The sequence below is a fragment of the Procambarus clarkii genome, chromosome 7, assembly GCF_040958095.1.
Source record: "Procambarus clarkii isolate CNS0578487 chromosome 7, FALCON_Pclarkii_2.0, whole genome shotgun sequence".
Classification (NCBI taxonomy): domain Eukaryota; kingdom Metazoa; phylum Arthropoda; class Malacostraca; order Decapoda; family Cambaridae; genus Procambarus; species Procambarus clarkii.
This window is the reverse complement of record NC_091156.1, coordinates 20967022-20991682: the sequence shown is the minus strand read 5'-3', so window position 1 is coordinate 20991682 and position 24661 is coordinate 20967022. Positions and strand designations below refer to the sequence as shown.

At 46.9% G+C, this 24661-nt stretch overlaps 1 protein-coding gene across 4 annotated transcripts in view; it reads left to right on the top strand.

Annotated features, from left to right (window-relative positions):
* The window catches only part of LOC123761511 (uro-adherence factor A), a 144286-nt gene that overhangs the window by 69829 nt on the left and 49796 nt on the right, over positions 1–24661 (top strand). For all 4 annotated transcript variants that reach the window (XM_069313938.1, XM_069313939.1, XM_069313936.1 and 1 more), the window contains exon 5: positions 6306–6495. In XM_069313938.1, the coding sequence (XP_069170039.1) occupies positions 6306–6495 (190 nt within the window). The remainder of the gene's footprint in view (positions 1–6305; positions 6496–24661) is intronic.

The following is a 24661-nucleotide window of genomic DNA, read 5'->3' as shown; positions in this document are numbered from 1 at the left end:
GGTGGGAAACAGCTCTGGCGAGGTTACGTATTGGCCATACTCGCTTAACCCATGGTCACTTGATGGAGCGCCGCCCTGCTCCTTATTGTCCTAGTTGCATTGTCCCTCTTACGGTCGTGCATGTCCTTCTTGAATGTCCTGACTTCCAGGACGAGCGTATGTCTTGCTTTCCGACCGCCCCTCGCGGTCACCTGTCCCTCGATAGAATTCTTGGTGACTCGGATACTTTTGATATCGTTCGCCTTATGCGTTTTTGTTCTCGTATTGGCATCCTTGGTGATATTTAGCGCCCTCTGATTATTTTGCGTCTTTGATGGTGCTACATAGCCTTCCCGGTTTGGTGCCTTCTTTTGATAATTACTTACTTACTTACTTGTAACATCTTGCATAACTTTGGTTTTCTTTACAAACATAACACTCGCGTTAGCCTTTTGCCCGGTTTCCCGAAGGTGGTAGGAACTCTATTTTGTGTTGCAAAAAACCATCTTTGAATGCCAGTCTGTCTGCAGCAGCACGAGGCAATATTGGGGCAAGAATCCCTCTGTATGAAACTTGAATGTCTTTGCTGAATGTAGTTAGTAATTTTGTCAAAACAGCAAGACTAAACATACACATGAATGGTTTATTGCTTTGTTTCACCATACAGTATACATATTATGACTGTTTAGCATGGTTTCCTCAATAAGGTGAAAAAACACTTTCTTTGTCTACTTCTCGGTTTTATGTACACATTTAACAGCACCAACCATCATGTCTTGCTTATCAACTAAGTGCATATTTTTGTTATAGTCCATGACAGTCTGGTTTATACATTTCTGCTTTATTTCTGTTGACTTTGTCATTCTCTACCATTCTACTAGTATGAATGGTTGTTAGCATATTTATTTCATGTCTGTCTTTCCATCGTACTGCAGGTATATTGTCACACTTTTGCATTTGGCATTCACCTACAATATTTTTGGTCATACCTTCTACCAGATGGCTACATGCCTACTACTACTACTACTACTACTACATTGCCATTTCCCCTCTTTTGTGGTTTTACTGTGTCACACACTCCACCTCTATGTTCCAGCAGGAACCTAATTAGCAAGGAACTTTTGTAGTAATTGTCTGATATAAAATGTGACTTGTTAAACAGTGGTGTATTCAATTTTCACCTCACTTTCTGAGAAACTGTGAGGATCATTATTTTAAATGTCAGTGTCACTACTGGTAAATAAAATCATGTTCGTGACCACTCCTGTTTTACAGTCACACAGAACAAAGAATTTAAGCCCAGATCTGTGCCTTTTCTGGAGGAAGCCCCTTTGGCTCCCAGGAGCTATACAGGCTGATATACTGTCTATATTATTAGACTTTGACATCAGTCAGTGTGAATGGAGATCTAGGCCTACCGGGGACCACAAGCCAGAACCTGGCCCCCTTCCCCTCAGAGAGGCATGAGGAGCAATGGCCTATTTTTAATTGTTAATTTTCCATATGAAATTTTTGTATTTAAGTGCAGTACACGCCCTAATTGGTTCTCCTCAACATTAATTGGTGGCGCATACTTCATTCTGCCCTGCTGGAGCTGGTTGCACTGATCCTGCGGGATGAGGTGTCACTGTTTTCGCTGTTTTCGCACCACTTCGGCTAGTGGTGCTCGTTTCCTCGTTGGACTCTGCCTGGGCCCCTGGCTCTTAAGTTTTCGTCGCCATTTTGTCCTTGCTGTTTGCGGAGTCTGCGGTTGAGCAGTTTCTGCAAGTGGCTTCTTCTCGTTTTCGTCCGTTATCGGACTTGTTGGTCCTTTGAGGGTCCCGAGGGGGTTTCTTCCGGTCGGGGCATGTCTGCTCGCTAGGGTTAGTTTTTCACCGACTCGCCGGGTTCGGGTTCCTGGTGCCCTGGTGGACGTTCCATCTGGGTTCCCCTGACAGCCTTGGTTTCAGGTGCTGCTTACTCAGTGTCTGCACCCAGGGGGTTTTCCCACAGCTCTGCCTCTTTCAGATGCTCAGTCCGGTCCGTTACGGGGCTGGTTTGGTCTTTTCCTTGAGTCTTCGCGTCTGGTAATTTTGACCTGAGTCCATCACCATATGTTTGGTGATCAGGTAGCTTCATTGATGGTGTCCCACCTGCGTGCTTCGTCTCGGTGGTGGTATGGGGTTTCCTGGCAGTCCTTCCTTACTCTTTTCGTTTCTTCGTGGGTATACTGCGCTTTTTGTAGCGGTTGTTTTGTCCTTTCTCACGTGGTTGTTGCAGGACCGTCATAAGATGCCGAATACTGTCGCCTCGTATTGTGCGGTGCTGGTGGAGCCTCTGCAGCTTGCGTTCGGTATTGTTGTTACTTCTGCTCGTTTCGCAAGCTGTCTCGGGCGTTGTTTCACCTCTGGCCTGCTCATGCATCGCTTGAGCCGTCCTGGTCCCTGGATCGGGTTCTTTCTTATCTGTCTTCTCCTTGGTTTGTTGTGGCCCCCTTTGGTTCAGGATTGTTTTTTCAAAGCTCTTTTCTTGGCATTGGCCTCTGGGGGTCGGGTAGGGGAGCTTTATGCTCTCCTCCGGCGCAGGGGTTTCTGCTCTTTTGGTCAAGGTGATAGGTTTATTTGTTTGCAACCGTCTCCTTCTTTCCTGGCGAAGAATGAGACCTTGTATTCTGGAGGGTCCTTGGGTTGTTGATGCTTGGTTGGTCAGGCCGGAGGCGCATCATGTGTTGTGTCCGGTGGCGGCTCTCTACTGTAATTTGTGCGCCACAGCCTCTGTGGCCGGGGACGTGCTTTGGGTTGATCCGGTTTCCCTTCTTCCCTGTTCCAGGGTTTGGGTCTCTCAGGTTGTCCGCAGAGTTATTTGGTCCAACCAGCCTGCAGTCTATTCCCATGCCCATAACGTTCGTAAGCTTGGCTGTGCTTACTGCCATTTTCGGTAACATGTCTTGGGCTGACATTCGGGCATGTGGTTTTTAGCGGTTGAACAGGGTCCTGGCTGCACGTCACCTCATTAATGTTCCTGAGCCTAGTTGGGCCTGTGTCGCTTTGGGTCGGCGGTTGCAGCTTGTTGTCTCGACTTAGAGTTGAGGAGTGAGTGCCGACCACCTCCGGCTAAGTCCCTCATGTTTTTGTCTTTTGTGATGTAGCTCCGGGGAGCCGTAGGGGCTCCCCCAGAAAACCAGCGTTGAGTGTAATGAAATGCCATTTTCTGGGTGAGACCCGGAGGCTCCCCGGCAACCCTCCCTCACCCTGGTCGTCGTTTTTTTTTTGCGTTTTGACATCCAGCCTCGAACTGACAGGTGGATAGCCGGCACGAGGGGTCTGGGGCTCCCCTATACCCCTCCCAAAAAGCTGGGCAAACAAGCGGCACAGCAAGTGTGATATCATGCTCGTTTGCTCATTTTTCACTTGGGGACACCTGTGATCCGGGGTCTGGCGGGATTTGTTCCCCACTAATGCTCTAATTACTTGTCTCTTCTTTAGTAATCTTTTGGATCAGGCAGCAGCCGCATATCATGTTCGGTTTTCCTTATTGCAACGGGCTAGGTTGGTTGCCCGGTTGGAGGCCCCGGAGCTTCCCTGCTTGGGTTTTGGGGATTCAGTTTGTGGGCATTGGTTGTTTCAGCCTTGGTTCATCCTGCACCTCCTCTTCCTTCTCAGGTGGGCATGGTTTTCCCCTGCTCCTCTTTCCCTGCTTCTGTCTCCCGAACGTCTGATGGTTTCAGAGTCGAGGTGGGGTTTTGCTCGAGGCAAGGCTCAAGTGGCTTCTGTGTCTGATGGTGGATTTACACTGCTATCTGTGAACCACCAGTTCTGTGTCAATGACCGTGCTCTGGGTTGATCGGGTTTCCCTGGTTCTCCGTTCCAGGGCTCATGTGTCTCAGGCTGTCCACGATGTCTTTATATCTAACCAACCTTTGGTATACCCTTGTGCCCATGATGTGAGGGAGTATGTCTCTATTTTGGCTGTCTTTTGTCAGTTTTTGGACTCGGGGTTTTTGGGGTCTGTCACAGTCCTGGTTGCCAGGTCTCTTGTCACCATCCCAGGCCCTTCTGCAGTTATGTGTTGTCTTGGGGTTTTTGTAGCAGACGGCTTTCTTTGAGAGGTTGTTCAGCGGGGCTGCTGCCTCTTGGGTTTTCCTGTTTTCCTTTTCTGTGGGTAGTTACCTTCAGGGAGCCGACAGGGCTCCCCACAAAAAACTAGCATTAAGTGTAATGAAATGGCAGTTTTTGGGTGAGCCCTAGAGGCTTCCTGACACTCTCCCTCCCTCCGGTTGGCGGTTTTCATCATTCAAAGAACTGGATGATGGGGGCCCTGACTTACCCAGGCTTTCCCCTCAACTCTGCGGGGTGGTGGAGCTAATGAGCATGGGAGTTGCTTGGAAGAAGTTCTAGTTTTCTTTCTGGTGGAGTTCTTTTGCACTTGTGAGGACATTGCTTGCAATTTTCAACCAGACAGTGGTCTGTTTTTATTCGCCTACCTTTCTGGGTCCTTTCCCAGTCGATGACAAGTATGACATAATTTACACGTAAAGTGCTAATAGGCCATTGCTTCCTTCCTTCTCTTCTCTAAGGGGGACCAGATTCTGGCTCATGGTCCCAGGTAGGCTTACAAAGAACTCTGCGACTGAAGACACTTAAATAGCATGGCACTTGATCAGTAAGACTTGATCAGGGAGACTCCCGGGCTCACCCAGAAACTGCTGTTTCCTTACATTCTATGCTGGTTTTTTCCCTCGGAATGGAATCACAAGCTACGCATGTATGTAGTTCCATTTCCTTTTTCTTGTTAAAGTCACATTTTTCTCACTCCTAAATGACCAGTTCAAGTGTTAGTTTCCAACTGAACTTGGACAACTCTTGTTGTCTATGTCCAGTTTCATTCCCAAATCTCCAGCTCTCCCTGAAGATTGGTGGCCAACATTCATGAATAGTTTGAGCTTGAGCATGTGTCTCAATCTTCATGTGTGACCTTGATTGCTTAACTTTTCTGCCACATGTATATGAGCCAGATGCTGGAGGTCTTTATTTCCCATCTACATATTTGATCGAGATAACAGTACTAATGCACGAAGAGCCTTCTTGCAGTTTCATGCAGTTCGACTTTCTCTATTTTGGTTGTGTTGAAAATGTTTGGTACACATGTTGGCTTACATCTTACATGTTAACTGCATTCTGGGAAGTGTAGTACATGCAGAATCTTCCTCATAACATTTCATGTTATGTACTCAAATCACCACAGTTTTTTAAATACTGTACTGTACTGTATGCATGTATAATGAGGCTGCACGTGCAGGAAAGGAATTAGGAATGCTTCAGGTCATGTTGGAAAAAGAAATAAGGGTTAAAGGAAAAATTAGATTTGGGAATTACAGGCAGTCCCCAACTTACAAACGGGATTCATTTCAAAAAATGTTTGTATGTCGGCCGTTCTTAACTCCGAAACAGATTTCCCAAAGGCACAGTGCTATAATTCAGGGATGTGTTCCTGAACCATCAAAAATCAATATTTAAAACCCACTCTCTGTGGACAAATATAAGAAAACCCACTACTTTTTATTTACCTTGAATGATGGATTGTCCTGATTCACTGATTTTATACTTTTGATGAGTAAAGAGGTACATTTATTTAAGAAACAGGCACTGAAAGGGAATATTGCAAACACACTAATGAATCACCAATGCACCATCTTAAAAGTCAATATTGAGGCACTTTACTTTGATAAACAACTGAAATTGTGTATTATAAGCACTCATCATGTGTGGACTAGAACCGATTTGCATAGTAAGACTATGCAAAAATGGGGGATTTTGAAGCTGTTCATAAGTCAGAACCCCCCCCCCCCCACCGTAATGAAAAATATAAAACATTAATATTTAGTCTATTTTTGTCGGGACTAAGAAAGCCTTGTAGCAACCTCCAAATATTTAACTGTATGACCAAGAAACAATCATTGCCAGAACGTGTAATCCTGGTATGTCTAATTTGGTAACACTGCTGTATGTTACCAACTAACTATTTGTTTGTTGTTGTTGTTTGTTAATTGAAATCCTCAGATTAGGCAAAATTGTAATTAATTTTGTCAATAAAGATGTTAATAATAATAAAATGTTGTCTTGAAAATTATTCTGAATAAATGTGTGTTGGTACCTTAGAATTTCAAGACTACATAACAGTAAACTTCTAAATAAAAGGAAGTAGTTTGATAAAGATCAAGATGGACTTTGATGTCAAGTACAGTATGTATAAATTTAGAAATATTCCTTGGTATCAGGGTTCTTAACCTTGCCATAAATTACTGCATCACCTAACATTGATAAAAGACAATTTTTTGTGGCTTTCAGGAGAGAAAGAAAAGATTATCCCAAGTGAAAAGTACAAAGCCAGCAGACAGGGAGGAAGGAGAGTGCTCGGATACCGATGACGAAATGGACGGGAGGAAAGAAATGGTGATAGGCAGTGAGGAAGAAGATGATGGGAATAAAGAATTAGAGGAAGAAATTGGGATTTCAGAAGACTCAAACGAAAACGAAGGTAGGAAATAGTGTGTTAGTGCGGTTAATGCAATGAATAAGAACATATTTCCAGTTTTGACATTGCTTGGAAGAGATTTTTTATATTAAAAAATAATTGCACCAACAGTATTGCACAAACATAAACTCACTAAATTTCTTTGGCTGGCTTGTGTGCAGAAAACTAAACAAACTAGAAACAATTGTACGATGCATTATGGTACTGTGGGTTAGCTCAACATGCCTACATAGTACATATAGTTCAGTGTCTTTAGCCCCTGCACTGTGCACCACAACCAGAGTCGTTTCATTGGTGGTGTGCACCACAACCATGTGTAATTACCAGTGCAACTTCTGAGCCTCACTTATTTTAAATTTGTTGCAACTGCGAGAGCACTGTTTTTAAAGTACTAAGTTTCAACTTCATGCACTGTATCACATTTCTTGAATGGTCTCTCAAGTTCCCATTTAACGAAATTGTTCTGAAGCATCTTTGCCACAAAGTAACCAGTTCGCTTTGAACTCAAACAAATTGTCACATGACCTTTAAAAAGTGATGTATAAGGAAGATTGTTTTCCTCTTGCTTTAATAATGCAATAATGCTGCTGCAATAATGTTTTTGTCCCTAACATACAATTTTTGACATCTTGGATGAACAGAAACACTTGTTCGTCCTTGTGATGTGGGTTACATTCCCACCTCACAAGGTGGGAATGTAACCCAGGTGAGTTATTTTATGGTCGCCTTGTTTCTGGGGGAAGCCCTTATTAGCTCCCTGAAGCTATCAAATAGTGATATGGTATCATGCATTGGGTCGCATCAGCTTCCGAGATGTATAGGTAGTTATTTATTTATGTATGCCACCACCGGGAAAGGCACCAATAAAGTCAGCGAAACAAAACAGACCACTGCTGGCTTTAATAGAGACTGCAGCCTCGAAAACTGCCAAAAGAAATACATTAACAGTGTTAACAAAGGATAGAAAGTTCTTAAAACTAGCACCAGCTTGTTCACCCCATCCTTCCCACTCCTTCAGGAAAAAAAAGAATAGGTAGCTCGCTGTCAGCTTGCAACACCCTCCTCAGTTCTATGTAATTACCTAAGTGTAGTTACAGGATGAGAGCTACGCTCGTGGTGTCCCGTCTCCCCAGAAATTACTGACGGTTTTGGCCTCCACCACCTTCTCACCTAGCTTGTTCCAGCCGTCTACCACTCTGTTTACAAAAGTGAATTTTCTTATATTTCTCCGGCAGCTTTGTTTCGTGAGTTTCGTGAGTCTCGGGAATTCTTTCCTATCAATTTTATCGATTCCTGTTACTATTTTGTATGTAGTGATCATATTGCCTCTTTTTCTTCTATCTAATAGTTTTTGCATATTTAATGCCTCTAACCTCTCCTTGTAGCTCTTGTCTTTCAGTTCTGGTTGCCACTTAGTGGCATGTTGTTGCACCTTTTCCAGTTTGTTGATGTGCTTCTTAAAATATGGGCACCACACAACTGCTGCATATTCCAGCTTTGGTCTAACAAAAGTCGTGAACAATTTCTTTAGTATTTTGCCATCCATGTATTTAAAAGCAATTATGAAGTTAGAAAGTGTAGCATAGGCTCCTCACACAATGTTCTTAATGTGGTCCTCAGGTGTCAGTTTTCTATCTAGAACCACCCCTAGATCCCGTTCTTTGTCAGAATTCTTTAAAGATTTCTCACATAATTTATAGGTTGTGTGGAGTCTAAGTTCTCAAATTCCACATTCCATAACATAGCATTTATTCACATTAAATTCCATTTGCCAAGTGGTGCTCCATATACTTATTTTGTCCAGGTCTTCTTAAAGGGCACAACAATCATCTAGGTTTTTTATCATCCCTATTATCTTAGCATCATCAGCAAACATGTTCATATAATTTTGTATTCTCTCTGGTAGATCATTTATGTAGACAATGAACATTGCCAGTGCAAGAACTGAACCCTATGGTACTCCACTTGTGACAGTCCTCCAATCCGATACATTGCCTCTGATTATGGCTCTCATTTTTCTGTCAGTCAGGAAATTTTTCATCCATGTTAGAAGCTTACCTGTCACCCTTCCAATATGTTCCAGTTTCCAGAACAACCTCTTATGTGGAACTCTGTCGAAAACCTTTTCTGGGGGGAGCCCCGTCGGCTCCCCGGAGCTATCCCAGGCTGATATGCTAATGTCAGACTTTGGCATCAGTCATGTGTATGGAGTTCTTAGGCCTACCGGGGACCACGGCCAGAACCGGGCCCCCTCAGAGAGGCAAGGGGAGCAATGGCCTATAGAAGCCCCCGTGTGGTTGGAAGCATTCTATGTCTGCCATCGACCGGAACAGGCACCCAGAAAGGTAAGCGCCTCAAAACAAACCCCTATTCTGGTTAAAATTGCTACCAAAAACCGAACTAGTGGATAGAACTCCCCAACCGAAAACAAGCAAACTAGTGTGACGTCACACACCGCCGCGCTGCTGTCTGCGCAGCTCCCCCCTCCCCGGGGGGGGGAAGGGGGAGCCCCAGACCTTCCGCGCCGGCTACCCACACCTCAGTTCTTGAGGCTGATGCTATAGGCGATGGTCGTGTGCTCTGGCTCCGGTGTCGCTACTGCACTGTGCTTTGCGTGTGGTGTTGGTTTTGTGGGTGCGAGAGCCAGGAGTTATCTTTAGTACTCGGGCTGCATGCGCCTAGGGCTGCCTTCCCTAGGTGCCCTGTAAGTACTGCCCTTGGGGCTTGGGGCCACCTTCCACAGGCTCCTCGGGGTCTGCCTCTGCTGGTCCGTTTTACCTTTCGGTTTTTCGGCTGCCTGTTGGGCTCTTGGGTGTTCTGTTCTCCCTTGTTACCGGCAGGTAAGAGGCAGTTTGCACTGGTAGGGGCGCAGGGTGCTGCTCAGCTTGTATTTCCCGACATCGCAGCCGGCTCTGTTCCTTGGGGTTTGCTGTCCTCTTGCGGGGTTTTGTTTTTCTTTTTGTTTTTGCCTGGTGGGGGGTTCTGTCGTTCTATTCAGTTTGTTTTTGCCCTTCCACTGTTCTCATCGGTGGCGCCCCCTGCTAGGTCCCCGTGAGAGTGCACGTCCCTGAGGTTCAGCTTTAGAAGTTTGCTTGGTAGTTTTGGGAGCCGGTTTGCAGCACCCTGCCTGGGACTACCTGAGCGCGAGTCCTCTTAAAGTAAACGCTCAGGACCCTGGGAATTCCCTAGGGGGCGCGTGGGTCCGATGGATGTGACCCCGGAGTCCCCACTCGCTGTGTGCAAGTTTGAAGGTTGCTCGGTCCCCTTGTCTCATGGTGACCCTCATTGTTTTTGCCTCTGCCACGCTGCCTGTTGGGTCGGTGATACTTTCGACCCCGAGTCCTGTGAGTGTTGCTGCTTGCTTGTGACTCAATTTACCCAATCCTCTGATGATTCTATTCGGGTACAGGCGGCGCGTGCGTTGCAGTCTCGGTTTCATCTGTTGCAACGCGCTCGGTTGGTTGCTTCCCCGGATGCCCCGGGGCTGCCCCGCTTTGCTTTTCGAGACCCGGACTTGGGGGTGGGGGTCGCTTCGATCCTGGTTCAGTCCGCACCTCCTCGTCCTTCCCCTTCTGTTCGTTCTGGTCCCCCGCCCCTGCTTCCGGCCCCGAAGCGTCTGAGGGTTTCGGGGTCGGAGCAGGGGTTACGTGATCTCGAGACTCGAGCAGCTTCGGGGGGTGCCCCTTCCGAGGGGGCGGCAGAGGCATTCGAGTCTTGTCTCCCGGCCGAAGCTTCAGGGTCTGACCAGTGGGCCCCCCTTCCTCCAGCTTTTCCGGCTGCTCCGTCCTTGTCTTGTGGGGTCGGGGCTTGGGGAGAGGACTCGGCCTCGGGTCCTGTGGTGAAGGACCTCGAGGCTGGGGAGGGGCTGACTTGGGGGCCTTGGGCCCTGCTGGACCCCGCCTGGGTTTTTCTTCCCACTGAGCGGGGCTTATTGTTACAAGAAGTGGGGTTTTCTTTTCCCCCCTCTGCGTACGAGTTGGATTTGGTGTCGGCCCCTCCCCGGGTTCGGTTCCGTGTTCCCCCGTGTACGTCGGTTCCGTCCTTCCGGAGGTTTTCGGCTTATCGCATCCAACCTGGTGTGGTGCGAGCGGCCTTTGCTGCTTACCTCCTGCGTGACCCGAATTATGCCTCGGAAATGGATCCGTCCACGTTCAGGTTTGGAACTTCGTTCCCTTTCTGGCTCCGTTACGAGGTTCCGGAGTTGTCCTGGCTAGCAGACTGCCCCTTGTTTGGTCTGGATTCTTGGCATTCCTTCTGTCGTTCCCGCACGCTGGAGTGGCGGGAAGCTTCCACGGTGCTTCAGGTTTTCCTGGGGGGCGAACTTGAGTACCTGAATGAGTGCTTGTTTGCCCCTGCCCTTCCCCGCGATGTGGGCGTTATTCAGCTCCATGTGCAGGTTCCCTCCCTTTCGGCGGCGCTCGTTGCGGAGGACTTGCGCGCCCGGGGCCTTTTGGCTTCGGCCTTGCGGTTCTTTTCCCTCCTGGAGCTGTCTTCGGATTGGCTCGTGGAGGATGTGGGGACGCTTGGGTCCGTCCCGGGGTCCGGCACCTTGTCCTCGGCTGCGCGTTCGTCGGCTGCGCGTTCGTCGACTGCCTTGTTGAAGCTGTTCATGCCGATTTTGCGGGATGCGGTTTCCCTGCTTTATGCTTCCCGTCTCGCGTGTCGGCAGGCGGTGCTGGGTTCCTCCATGGAATCTGCTTGGGCTCTGGCTCTTAGGCGTTCTTCACCTTTTTGTCCTCTTCTGTTTGAGGAGTCGGCCGTGGCGCAGTTTATTCAGCCTGCGTCGGCAGCTTGTCGTCCGATGTCGGACTTGTTGGTTTTCCGGAGGTCCCGGGGTGGGTCTTCCCGGAAAGGTCGTGCCAGGGCTCGGGGTTCCTTTCGTCGTGGTAGGCCTCTGGTGTCAGGTTCGGGGTTGGCTCCTCCTGCGGACCCTCCCTCGTCTGGTCGGCGCAGTGTTCGCGCTGTGCGGGGTTCTGGGTCTCGTAAGGGTCGCCGGCCCTTTCGCAGTTTGCCCCCTTGACGGGGCGATGGGGGGGCGGCTTGCACTGTTCGCCCGCGCCTGGTCCCACGATTTGTGGGCCTTTCGGGTCGTGTCTCGCAGCCTGCGGTGGCGTTGGGTGGCCCCTCCCCCCTTTGGGGGGTCGGGGCTGGCAAAGCAGGTTTCTTCCCCTGCGCTCTGTCGAGTCGTCTTGGAGTGGGTACGCTTGGGCGTCGTCGAAACGACGTCGTCCCTCAGATGGGTTTTCCGTCTGTTTCCGGTTCCGAAACGGGACTGCGCGGACCTGCGGTTCATTCTGGACTTGTCCCGTCTGAACCCCTGGGTTCATTGCCCCTCCTTTCAAATGACTAGGCTGTCTCAGGTTCGGCTCCTCTTGGAGCCGGGAGCTTGGATGGTGTCCCTGGACCTCCGGGACGCTTATTGGCATGTCCCGATTCATCCGCGGTTCAGGGACTGGCTCGGTTTTGTTGTGGGGCGTCTGAGTTACCGCTTTCGTTGTCTCCCGTTCGGGTTGAACCTGGCACCTCGCGTGTTCACGCGCCTTACACGGGTTGTGGTGGCTCGTTTGCGTCTCCTAGGTGTTCGGGTGTTGGCCTACCTCGACGACTGGCTGGTTTGGGCTCCCAGCCAGTCAGCTTGCTTGCTAGCCAGGGATTTGGTTCTTTCTCAGCTCGCCGAGTTCGGGTTCTTGGTGAACTGGAGGAAGTCCCATCTGGTTCCCTCTCAGGTTCGGACTTGGCTGGGTCTCGTTTGGGACTCTCAAACCGCCTCCTTGTCTCTCCCTCCGGAGTCTCTCCTGCGGCTGCGGTCCCGCCTTCGTGTGTTTCTGGAGGACCCTCGGGTCACCCAGCGGTTGCTCGAGGGGCTGTGCGGGAGCCTGAACTTCACGATGGTGGTCTACTCCCCGGGTCGGGTTTGGCTTCGACGGCTGTTCTGGTTCCTTCGGGGTTCCCCCTTCCGCCTCTTTCGCGATCGCAGAGTTCGACCCCCGGGGGCCTTGCGTCGGTTGCTGCGTCACGGGCTTCCTCTTCGGGTCTTTCGGGGTTCAGTGCCTTGGCGCCTACCCGAGCCCTCGCTCGATGTGTACACGGATGCGTCGTCTCTCGGCTGGGCTTTTGTGACCAGTGCTCACCAGGCCGACCAGGGGCGTTGGGATCCGTCCTTCCGTCGAGCTCACAGCACGGTGTGGGAGTTCGCGGCAGTGTGGTTTGCTCTGGGGAGGATTCGGGTGGCCCGCGGATCGACGATTCGGCTCCATTCGGACTGCTCTCCGGTGGTTCATTGCCTGAACCGCGGGGGTTCGATGCGGTCCTTGTCTCTTTGGGGTTGGTCGCTTCGGGTGACTCGTCTGCTGAGTTCTCGGGGTTTGGCTCTCCTGGCAGTTCACGTATGGGGCGTGTCCAACGTCTTGGCCGACGCCCTGTCTCGCTTCGTTCCCCTCTCCACGGAGTGGACGGTCGACGACGAGTCCTTCCGTTGGCTCTGCCGGACGTTCGGGCGCCCCGAAGTGGACCTCTTCGCGTCGGCGTGCTCGCAGCGTCTTCCCGTTTATGCGGCGCCCTTCCCCGATCGCGAGGCCGTCGGGGTCGTTGCCTTTCGGCTAGACTGGTCGAGGTGGGGGTTCCTGTACCTCTTTCCCCCGATTCGGCTGTTGCTCCAGGTCCTGACTCGCTTAGAGACTTACCAGGGGAGAGTTGTCCTTCTGGCCCCTTGGTGGCCGGCCCAGCCTTGGTTTCAGGCGCTGGTTACTCGGTGTCCGAACCCGAGGGTTTTCCCGCGGCTCCGCCTCTTTCAGCACATCGGGCCGGTACGTCACGTGGCTGGTTCGATCTTCTCCTCGAGTCTTCGCGTATGGTTTTTTTTGACTCGAGTCTATCATCATCTCTATGGTGATCAGGTGGCCTCCTTGTTGGTGTCCCACCTGAGGGCTTCTCGGCGGCAGTATGAAGTTTCCTGGCGGTCCTTCCGTTTCTTTTTGCGTCTTCGTCATGTTAGTTCCCTGTCTGTTCGGGTGGTCTTGTCCTTCCTCTCGTGGTTGTTTCAGGATCGTCATCTTATGCCTAACACTGTCGCTTCGTATCGTGCGGCGCTGGCGGAGCCGCTTCAGCTTGCTTTCGGTATCGATGTTACGTCTGCGCCGTTTCGCAAGCTGTCTCATGCATTGTTTCACCTCCGGCCTGCTCATGCGTCGCCTGAGCCGTCCTGGTCTTTGGACAGAGTGCTCGCTTTCCTTTCGTCTCCTCGTTTCGTTGTGGCCCCTTCGGTCCAGGATTGTTTTTCCAAGGCACTTTTCTTGTTGGCTTTGGCCTCTGGGGGTCGGGTAGGGGAGCTTCATGCTCTCCTCCGGCGCAGGGGTTTCTGCTCTTTTGGTCGTGGTGATTGTTTTGTTCGTTTGCAGCCATCTCCTTCTTTTCTGGCGAAGAATGAGACTGCTGCGTTCCGGAGGGGTCCATGGGTGGTTGATGCTTGGTTGGTCAGGCCGGGGGTGCATCATGTTTTGTGTCCAGTTGCGGCGCTTCACCGTTATTTGCGCGCCACAGCTTCTGTGTCCGGGGACGCGCTGGGGGTTGATCCGGTTTCCCTTCTTCCCTGTTCGCAGGTTCGGATCTCTCAGGTCGTCCGCAGGGTTATTAAGTCCAGCCAGCCTGCGGTCTATCCCCGTGCCCATGACGTTCGTAAGTTCGCGGCTCTTGCTGCCGTCTTTGGGAATATGTTTTGGTCTGATATTCGGGCACGGGGATTTTGGCGGTCGTACAGGGTCCTGGCTGCTCGTTACCTTGTGAATGTCCCTGGGCCTCGTCGGGCCTGTGTTGCTTTGGGTCGGCGGTTGCAGCCAGTTGTCTCGGCTTCGAGTTGAGGAGTGAGCGACGACCGCCTCCCGGGTAAGTCCCTCTTTTTTTCTGTCTGTGGGTAGTTAGCTCTGGGGAGCCAACGGGGCTCCCCCCAGAAAACCAGCGTTGAATGTAATGAAACGCCATTTTCAGGGTGAGTCCCGGAGGCTCCCCAGCATCCCTCCCTCCCTCCGGTCGGCGGTTTTTCGTGTTTTTGACATCTAGCCTCAAGAACTGAGGTGTGGGTAGCCGGCGCGGGGGGTCTGGGGCTCCCCCTTCCCCCTCCTGGGGAGGGGGGAGCTGCGCAGACAGCGGCGCGGCGGTGTGTGACGTCACACTAGTTTGCTTGTTTTCGGTTGGGGAGTTCTATCCACTAGTTCGGTTTTTGGTAGCAATTTTAACCAGAATAGGGGTTTGTTTTGAGGCGCTTACCTTTCTGGGTGCCTGTTCCGGTCGATGGCAGACATTGAATGCTTCCAACCACACGGGGGCTTCTATAGGCCATTGCTTCCCTTGCCTCTCTGAGGGGGGCCCAGTTCTGGCCGTGGTCCCCGGTAGGCCTAAGAACTCCATACACATGACTGATGCCAAAGTCTGACATTAGCATATCAGCCTGGGATAGCTCCGGGGAGCCTCCGGGACTCACCCAGAAAATGGCATTTCATTACATTCAACGCTGGTTTTTTAGGTCCAGATAGATGCAGTCAACCCAACCATCTCTCTTCTGTAAAATCTCTGTGGCTACGATCATAGAAACTGAGTAAGTTTCTATGATCATGTGTTTTATAGACACACAGGATCTTCCAGGTCGAAAACCATACTGTCTGTCTGATATTATATCGTTTTTCTCCAGGTGTTCTACCCATTTATTTTTAATTATTTTTTCCAATATTTTGGCTATGACACTTGTCAGTGATACTGGTCTATAATTAAGGGGGTCTTCCCTGCTGCCACTTTTGTAGATTGGAACTATGTTAGCCTTTTCCCATCTCTACCAACTGCTTTGTTCTTACTTAGCTCCTTGAGCACTCTTTCCACTTCGTCTCTAGACGAAGACTATGTTGAAGACTCTAGACTCTATGTTGTTCTCTGGAATTCTTATTGTGTCTGGTTCCCTGAAGATTTTATGTTGTACAAACTACACTTTGGAACTTTTCATTTAATGTTTCACACATTTCCTTTTAATTTTCCGTGAATCTATTTCCCATTTTCAACCTCTGAATATTATCATTTACCTGCAATTTGTTGTTTACTGAATTTATAGAATAGACCTGGTTCTGTTTTACAATTGTCTGCAATTCCTTTTTCAAAATTTCTTTCTGCCTCTCTCCTCACTGCCATGTAGTGGTTTCTCGCATCTTAGTATCGCTGGTATGTTTGGGGGTTTGGCCCTCTTCTTATATTGATTCCATTTTTGTGTCTTTTGGTCTCTGGCCCTCTCGCAATTTCTGTTGAACCAATCCTGTTTCCTAGTTCTGCATCTCTGTTTTGGTATAAATTTTTTTGTACCTTTATCATATATTTCACAAAACTTAACATACATCTCATTTACTTCCTTGCCTAGCAACAAGTCTGTCCAATTATACTCACTAAAATTTTTTCTAAGGTCGACATAATGTCCTCTCTTGAAGTCAGGTTTTTCAACTGCTTCAACCTCCTTATTTTCTTCCAGATTATAATGCATTGCATACTTTATTCCTAAAAAGATATGGTCACTTTTACCCAAGGGAGGATGGTACTGAATGTCAAATATTTCTTGCTCCTTCCTGGTAAATATCAAATCTAGCATGGAAGGAACGTCCCCTTCCCTCATCCTCGTAGCTTGTTTAACCCTTACACTGCTCAGGCGTCCTTGGGACATTTACACCCCTGTGCGCAAGAAAAAAAAAAATTCAAAATTTTTTTTCGTCTTCTAAACATGTTAATTTGTGTCCCCTGAGCACGGAAAAAATAAAAAAAAAATCGTAGGTGACATATTTTGGGCACAATTGACCGAGGAAGTCTGGCAAAAAGTGGGCGTTGACAGAGCGGTCGTCAGACCTGGTCAGCGTCACCCGCGTTGACAGATGGGAGTTGCCACAAAGATATTATTACCTAATTGTTTCAATGTCTCCGATTGATTTTTTCTTAGTTTTTTTGCAGTAATATTATTCAATAGTGTGTATTGTAATATATTTATATAATAAAAGTGGTTAATAATCGCTATACTCAAAAGTATGATGTGCATATTAGTGATTCAATTATTATGTTTATAAAACTATAAACAATATAGTTTTGCTGCTATTACACTCTATACACAGGTTATATATAAGTATTGGCATGTTTTGGTCACCATAACGAACCACTAAGTTGGTATTGAGTCGAAAAGCAACGAGGAGTTACCGCCACACACCAGCCAGCCACTCGCTCAACACACGCACTAAACTTTCTCCCCCAACAATACCAGTTGTGGTGTTATTACACTATATACAGACGTTATATATAAGTATGTGTATATTTTGTTCACCTACAACTGTACAGCTAAGCTGATATAGTTAGTTCAAGCACTAAGAGTCGTCGCTATACACAGATGGCGGCTGGCGGCTCCCTCACTCTTTCAAGGTCACACGCACTAAACTTTCTCCCCCAACAATACCATTTGTGGTGTTATTACACTATATACAGACGTTATATATAAGTATGTATATATTTTGTTCACTACAACTGTACAGGTAAGCTGATATAGTTAGTTCAGGCACTAAGAGTCGTCGCTATACACAGATGGCGGCTCCCTCACTCATTCAAGGTCACACGCACTAAACTTTCTCCCCCAACAATACCAGTTGTGGTGTTATTACACTATATACAGACGTTATATATAAGTATGTGTATTATTTTGTTCACCAGAACTGTACAGCTAAGCTGATATAGTTAGTTCAGGCACTAAGAGTCGTCGCTATACACAGATGGCGGCTCCCTCACTCATTCAAGGTCACACGCACTAAACTTTCTCCCCCAACAATACCAGTTGTGGTGTTATTACACTATATACAGACGTTATATATAAGTATGTGTATTATTTTGTTCACCAGAACTGTACAGCTAAGCTGATATAGTTAGTTCAGGCACTAAGAGTCGTCGCTATACACAGATGGCGGCTGGCGGCTCCCTCACTCTTTCAAGATCACACGCACTAAACTTTCTCCCCCAACTATACCTTTTGCAGTGTTATTACCCTATATACACATATTATATATAAATATCTACATGTTTTATGCACCGTAACTGTACACCTAAGGTTGTAGTGCGCCCAAAGAGCATAGTGGCTACCCTCTAAACAGCTAGGCAAATCGTGCAGACGACGTCACCTCCGTCACCCATATGGCTCCTCCCAGCATAATCCTTTTGCTGTTATTACACTAATACACACATTATATATAAGTATCTACATTTGTGTTCACCATAGAGAACCATTGACCTGGTATGGTGAATGCAAACAATAACAGGTGGCCACACAGTCAGTAAACGATGCTGTCTCCCTCCGTCTCTCAGCATCACTCCTCCCACAGCGCTAATTATTACAACAATCCTGCTATTATCACAACCCTGGTTATTTATATCACAGTCATTGGTCATCTGTAATATTGTCATCGCTAAATAATAACAATTATATATTTATTTTGACATTTTTCGGCGATGCTGTGGTCACAAGCTGAACATCAATGCTGTTCGCTCATGCTGCGTGCGCCGGCCTTGGTTGCTCCAACAGTACTGTGCCTCTCACACCTGAGAATATTGCCCACGATTTTTTTTTTAAATTGCATCTGTTTACAAGAGCCCTGAGGAAGCTACTGTGAACCCCGTGTAGCCGCGGGCCATTTGAATCAGGCCTGGCACCCTATGGCGTATATATACGCCATGCGCACCATGGGACATGTTACTCAGGGCGTATATATACGCCATGCGCAGTTTAAGGGTTAACATGTTTATACAAGAATGTTGCCAGGATGAAGTCTACAAATCTACAGGTCCAAAAATCCTCTGTTCTAGCTTCGTATGCTTCCCAGTCTGTGGATTTCAAGTTAAAGTCGCCGACTATCAACAGTCTTGATTTATCTTTATCCACTCTTGCTTTAATCTCTCTCATTATTGTTAAAAGACCCTCTCGTTTACTATCTAGCTCCTCCTTTGTCCATGTGTTGCTTGGTGGTGGACTATATGCATTTATGATCATTAGTTTATCATCCTCATGGCAGATCTCCAGTGCTATTATGTCCACTTCTCGTGGATTGGCAGTCATTATTTCGTTCACCTTTAGCTGTTCTTTCACTAGCACAGCAACGCCACCGCCTTTCCTAATTTTTCTGTCCCGTCTCCAAATTGAGTAGCACCTTGGGAATATGACCTCATTTAAAAAACATCTTCAAGTTTTGTGTCTGTGAGTGCAACAATGTCTGGTGTCTGCAGCTGTATTACATCATTTCAGTATCTTCGATCTCACTCCATCTACATTGTTGTATACTATTTTCAGGAACATGTTTCCCCTCTCCTTATTCTTCACTATCCCTCTCTCTAGCAGTTTTGTTGGTTTGCCTTTTTGTACCATTTTACTGGCCTGCCTACCCCTATCACTTTGTAGAAAAATGAATTTATTTCTTCTTCGTTTCTGCTCTCATTTAGACGTTTTGCCTTTACAAGGTTTAGTTTCAGCTTCTCTGTCTTCTCTTGAAAGATCTTGCCTTAACGATCCCACTTTCCCATCCTCATCACTTTGTAATTTTCTAGCATTCCTTAGTACTTCTTTCATCTGTTTGGCACCATTTAGGGTGATCCTCAAAGGTGGATCTTTCCCTTTTACGTACCTGCCTATTCTCCTGTAGTCGCACACATTCTCTATGGTAGTAAGACCTTCCACGAGGCCAACAATTTTTATCCACTACTTTCGCTTTTTCTACAGCTCTTTCTGACCTAGATGTTATCTCCTTTTCTTTGCAACCAAAAATTATCAGGGACTTCGATCAAATGTGTTTTGCACCAACTTCGGGTTAGTTGCCAATTCCTTTCTCACTTCCAGCCTAATGTTTGTTTTATCCTGGTTGCGTTTGACTTCCTTTACTGCTTTTTTTATTTTTTTCTTCTCCTTGGCCACTTGTGCATAGGTGAGTTGCATATCTTTCTTGCACTCTTCTATTCTGTGTGTGTATGTGCATACGCACGTGTGTGTAACATACCTCTTGTGTATATGTATGTGTATGTGTATATTCATGATATGTATATATGTGTATGTGTGTGCACTTTTTCTTTTGGATGGGGCTCTGTTCCCTTCTCTGTTGATGGGGCGCTGGGGGAGCAGCTTGCTCTGTTGACTCTCAGTATGGTCCCGCTGTTGATGGGCGCTTTTGGTTGCCTTCCGGCCTCTGGTGGCGGCGATGGACGGCTTCTCCCCCTTTGGGGGGTTCAGAGCTGGCAGGGGTGGGCTTCTTCCCCTGCGCTTCATCATGTCATCTTAGTGGGTGTGTTTGGACGTGGTCGATCCGCCCCATCCTTCTGGGGTTCCCGTCTGCTCTTTGCAGACATGGGCTTTTTGAATCTGCGGTTGTTCTGGACTTCTTCAGTCTGCGCCCTGGTTCTATGCCCTCCTCGGAGGACTGTTGTTGTTGGGATTGAGTACTACAGATGTTGGAGGTAGCATGTTTGGAGCAGATGCTCTTTTGTTTATGATCTTGTTAATAATATTTCATGTACCTGATAAGGTTTTGTTGTTGTTACTGGCGGAGAATAAAAACCATATGGACGAAGATTGTTTGTCTGACCAAAACCATAACAGTGGCGACGAGAATTAAACATCGCTGGCAGAGAGCCTGGGTACGAGACGTAGTGTGAGGATCAAGACAGTGCTGGGTACGTCGTGTGGACGAGTGGACGCTTCGCATATAACAGTGGAGTGTGCTACACCGTGGCCATGGCTACCATGTCAATCGAGCCGTTAAACACGGCCAAGATCTCGTTGGACCTGTGGCTCAGCCTGCTGGAAGCAAACTTTCAGTACCGGGAGATTAAGGAGGACGCCACCAAGAAAGCGGTACTCTTAAGTTTCACTGGGTTCTGAAGCATATAGTGTTCTCGGAAATTTGTGTGCACCTGAGCTACCGCACACGAAGACCTATGTAGACTTGATTGCTTTGCTTAAACATCAGTATGTGGTGAAACCATCATATCACAGGAGTTTGATGGATTTCCAGAAGAGGACGAAAAAGCAGCAGGAATCCGTACAGGATTTATTTGCAGAATTGAAGGCTTTGGCTAACCACTGCAACTTCGGAGCACAGTTGGACAGCAGGGTTAGGGACCAGTTGTTCATGGCAGTGAAAAAGGAGAATTATTTCCCCTAACCTGGTGGCAGAAAATTTGGATCTACAATCGATGACTTCATAGACGGTGTTCGAGAAGATATTGAACCTGGAAAGGGCTTTTGGAAGTAAGACTTCTACTCAGGAAATTATGGTCGTACAGAGCCAGACCAGATGTACACACTGTGGATACAAGCACATAAGTAGCAAGTGCAAGTTTCGTGCATATATATGCAACTTTTGTAACAAGGAGGGACACTTGCAGAGAGTGTGTAGGGAATATCTGAACAGGAACAACAAGGCCTGGGAGAGGAGACGACCAGGGAATGCAGGAAGAAGAGGTAGTGGTACTGTGGTCAAGGCAGTAGAGGAAGGTAACCAGTCTGAAGAAGCTGCAGGTGAGGAAAACTGACTATATTCGGTGAAAGAAAAGGTATGTTCAGTGAAGTCGCAAGTGGTGAATTTTGTAATTAATGGGAAGTTAGTTCCCTTGGAACTGGACACTGGTGCTGCAGTGTCAACGTTGTCTAGAGATTGGGCAGATACCTTGCAATTGAATGTAAAACCAGGTAAAAAATCTTTAAGTGCTTATGATAATGTACCGATTAAGGTCTATGGCAAGGTGTCGGCAAAAGTAGGTTATAATGGAAAAGAAATTAACCAGGATTTTTATGTAGTGGATTCACATAATCCTAGCCTATGTGGTAAAGATCTCATGGAAAAAGTGGGAATTTTCTTGGCGGGCCTAGATGAATTGTCAATAGTTAAAACAATTAAAAGTGCCGAACAAATGTTAGACAAATATTCAGTGGAGGCAGATAAGCCAATTAATAGCATGGTGGCAAAAATTCACCTGAAAAGTGGGGCTTCACCTAAATTTTTCAAGGCAAGAACAGTGCCGTTTCATTACAAGCAATTGGTAGAATCAGCTCTGGAAAAGCATGTGGCAGAAGGACATCTTAGAAGCCAATTACACATAGTGAGTGGGCAGCCCCAATTGTACCAGTGTTGAAGGCAGATCGGAAATCCTTGAGAATCTGTGCAGACTTCAAAGAACTGAACAACCGCATACACTGTGAGAAGTACCCTTTACCTAATGATAGATGAGTTGTTGTCAGTGGTCTGCAAGGGAGCAATTTTTTCTAAGATTGACCTGAAAGATGCTTACTTGCAAATTCCTGTAGAGGAGGAGAGCCAGAAATTGTTAGTGATTAATACCCACAAGGGGTTATTTAAGTATAAAAGACTTCCTTTTGGACTCTCCTCGTCTCCAGCAATTTTTCAGAGATTCATGTCCCAGTTGTTAGTTAACATTGAAGGATGTGGCTAGTTTTTTAGATGACATTATTGTATGTGGGGAGAATGAGGAAGTGCATGATGCTAGATTAGAACAAGTTTTGAATCTTTTGCAAAAGCACAATGTGAAGATTAATAAGGAAAAAACAACGTTGAAGACCAAGGCCATTGAATATCTGGGGTACCATATTTCAGGTAAGGGCTTTACTCCTTCTCACAAAAATGTAGCTGCTATAATAGATGCCCCAGCCCCAACATCAGTTGGGGAAGTACAGTCTTTTGTTGGGATGGTTACATATTTTTGTAAGTTCGTGAAGAACTTTTCAACAAAATTAGCACCCTTGTATGAATTATTGAAAAAAGGGGCTAGATTTAAGTGGGCAGCAAGAGAGGAAAATGCATTCAGGAATATTAAGCAGGCAATTGATCAATTCTCCAGTGCTCACTAATTTTACAGGTAGACTCCCGTTAAAACTGGAGGTAGATGCTTCCCCAGTAGGAGTGGGGTGTGTATTATTACAGGAAGTAGATGGTCAGGATAAAGTAGTATATTTTGCTAGCAAGAAATTATCTCCTGCTGAACAGAATTATTCTCAGTTAGATAAAGAAGCCTTAGCTTTGGTATATGCTGTAAGAAAACTGAGGTATTTTCTGCTGGGGAGGAAATTTCTTGCTAGAACAGATCATAAACCCCTGCTAGGATTGTTTGGCAGAGGTAAGCAGATTCCAGTTAATGCCAATGCTAGAATTCAAAGATGGGCATTGCTACTCTCTCAGTTTGAGTATGATTTAGAGTTTAAGCCAGGCAAGGATAATGTAGTAGCTGATGCATTAAGTAGATTGCCTGTGACAGAAGAATTAAATTCCAGTATTCCAGTGGAGTATGTTAACCTGGTGGAATCTATGTCTTTTGAGGATATTTCATTCCAGACTATTAGGAAGGCAACTGGTAGAGATTCTAAATTAAGTCTGTTGTTGAAAAATGTCAAATATGGTTGGAATGATAATTTGTTATTGTCAGAGTATGCTGCAGTGAAGGCTGACCTTAGTATTCACCAGGATGTACTCTTGTATAGGAATAGAGTGGTGGTGCCTGGGGTAGGAATAGAGTGGTGGTGCCTGGGGAACTGAGATGTAAGATTTTGGAACAGCTGCATGTAGGCCATAATGGCATAAATGCTATGAAAGCAGAAGCTAGAAGTTGGGTTTGGTGGCCAAAAATAGACCTAGGATATTGCTGAGGTAACAAAAAATTGTCATATTTGCTTTAAGAATTATCAGAAACCCCAGGCCCCAGTACTTTCTTGGCCATGCACTGGAAAACCCTGGTCTAGACTTCATGTAGATTATGTGGGACCTATGGATAATAAATATTACCTAGTGGTGGTGGATTCATACACCAAATTTCTGGATGTGCATGTGTGTAATTCCACCACATCATCTGTAACTTGTGAATTACTAAGGAAAACATTTTGTAATTTTGGATTGCCAGACATAATTGTCTCAGACAATGCTCCTTATTTTGTTTCTGTGGAAATGGAGGATTTTTTTCGGAAAAATGGTATTAAACATGTAACACCTGCCTCCTATAATCCTTCTTCAAACGGTCTAGCAGAGAGAGCAGTGAGATCCTTGAAAGAAGGGTTAAAGCGGTTTACGGAAGGTACTATTAATACAAGACTTTGTAGATTTTTATATAATCAAAGGAAAACTGTTCATTCTACTACTGGTAAATCTCCTTCTGAATTACTGTTTAATAGACACTTTAAAGTGCACATGGAAGCAGTAAAGACAGATCCCAATAAAGAGAAATCGGTAACTAGCTTGGCCAGTCAGTTGGCTCAGGGAGAGGAATTGTTGTTTAATGAGGGGGATGCAGTATATGCAAGGAATTTTGGAAGTGGAAAGCCCTGGGTGGAAGGGAAAATTAGGGAGGTCCTGGGCCGCAGGAACTTCACTGTGCAAGTGCAGAGTTTTGGGAACATTAATTGGAAAAGGCATGCCGATCAGCTCATGCCAAGGTTCACAGGGAATTTTGAAGACCCTTCAGGTGGGGGTGGGGGGGGCAACTAGTGATATCCATCCTTATAATGAAGGGATAGCAGCACCTGCAGGGGACCGGGAGGCAGAGCAAGGGGCAGTAGAGGGTAATGGGGATACAGTTAACCCTATGGACTCTACAAGGAGTAATTCAGAAGAATGTTTTCCAGAAGTAACAGGTCAGGACTTCCAGTTGAGAAAATCAGGAAGAGTCATACGACCGCCTGATAGACTTAACCTGTAGGGATATAGTTTATTTAAAAGGGGAGGAATGTTGGGATTGAGTACTACAGATGTTGGAGGTAGCATGTTTGGAGCAGATGCTCTTTTGTTTATGATCTTGTTAATAATATTTCGTGTACCTGATAAGGTTTTGTTGTTGTTACTGGCGGAGAATAAAAACCATGTGGACGAAGATTGTTTGTCTGACCAAAACCATAACAGTTGTCTTCTGTCTGGCTTCTGTTGGGGCCGGGTGCCTGGATGGTGGCCCTGGACCTCCAGGTCAATTCTTGGCACGTTCCTCTCCAGTTTTCCGGGACTGGCACAGTTGGTGGTGGGGCTTCAGGCTTGCCGCTTTTGTTGCCTTCCCTAGTTTGTAATTGGCACTTGGTGTATTTTTGCATCTTTACCGGATCTTGGTGCCCTGTCTTGGGATTCGGTGTTTGGCCTAC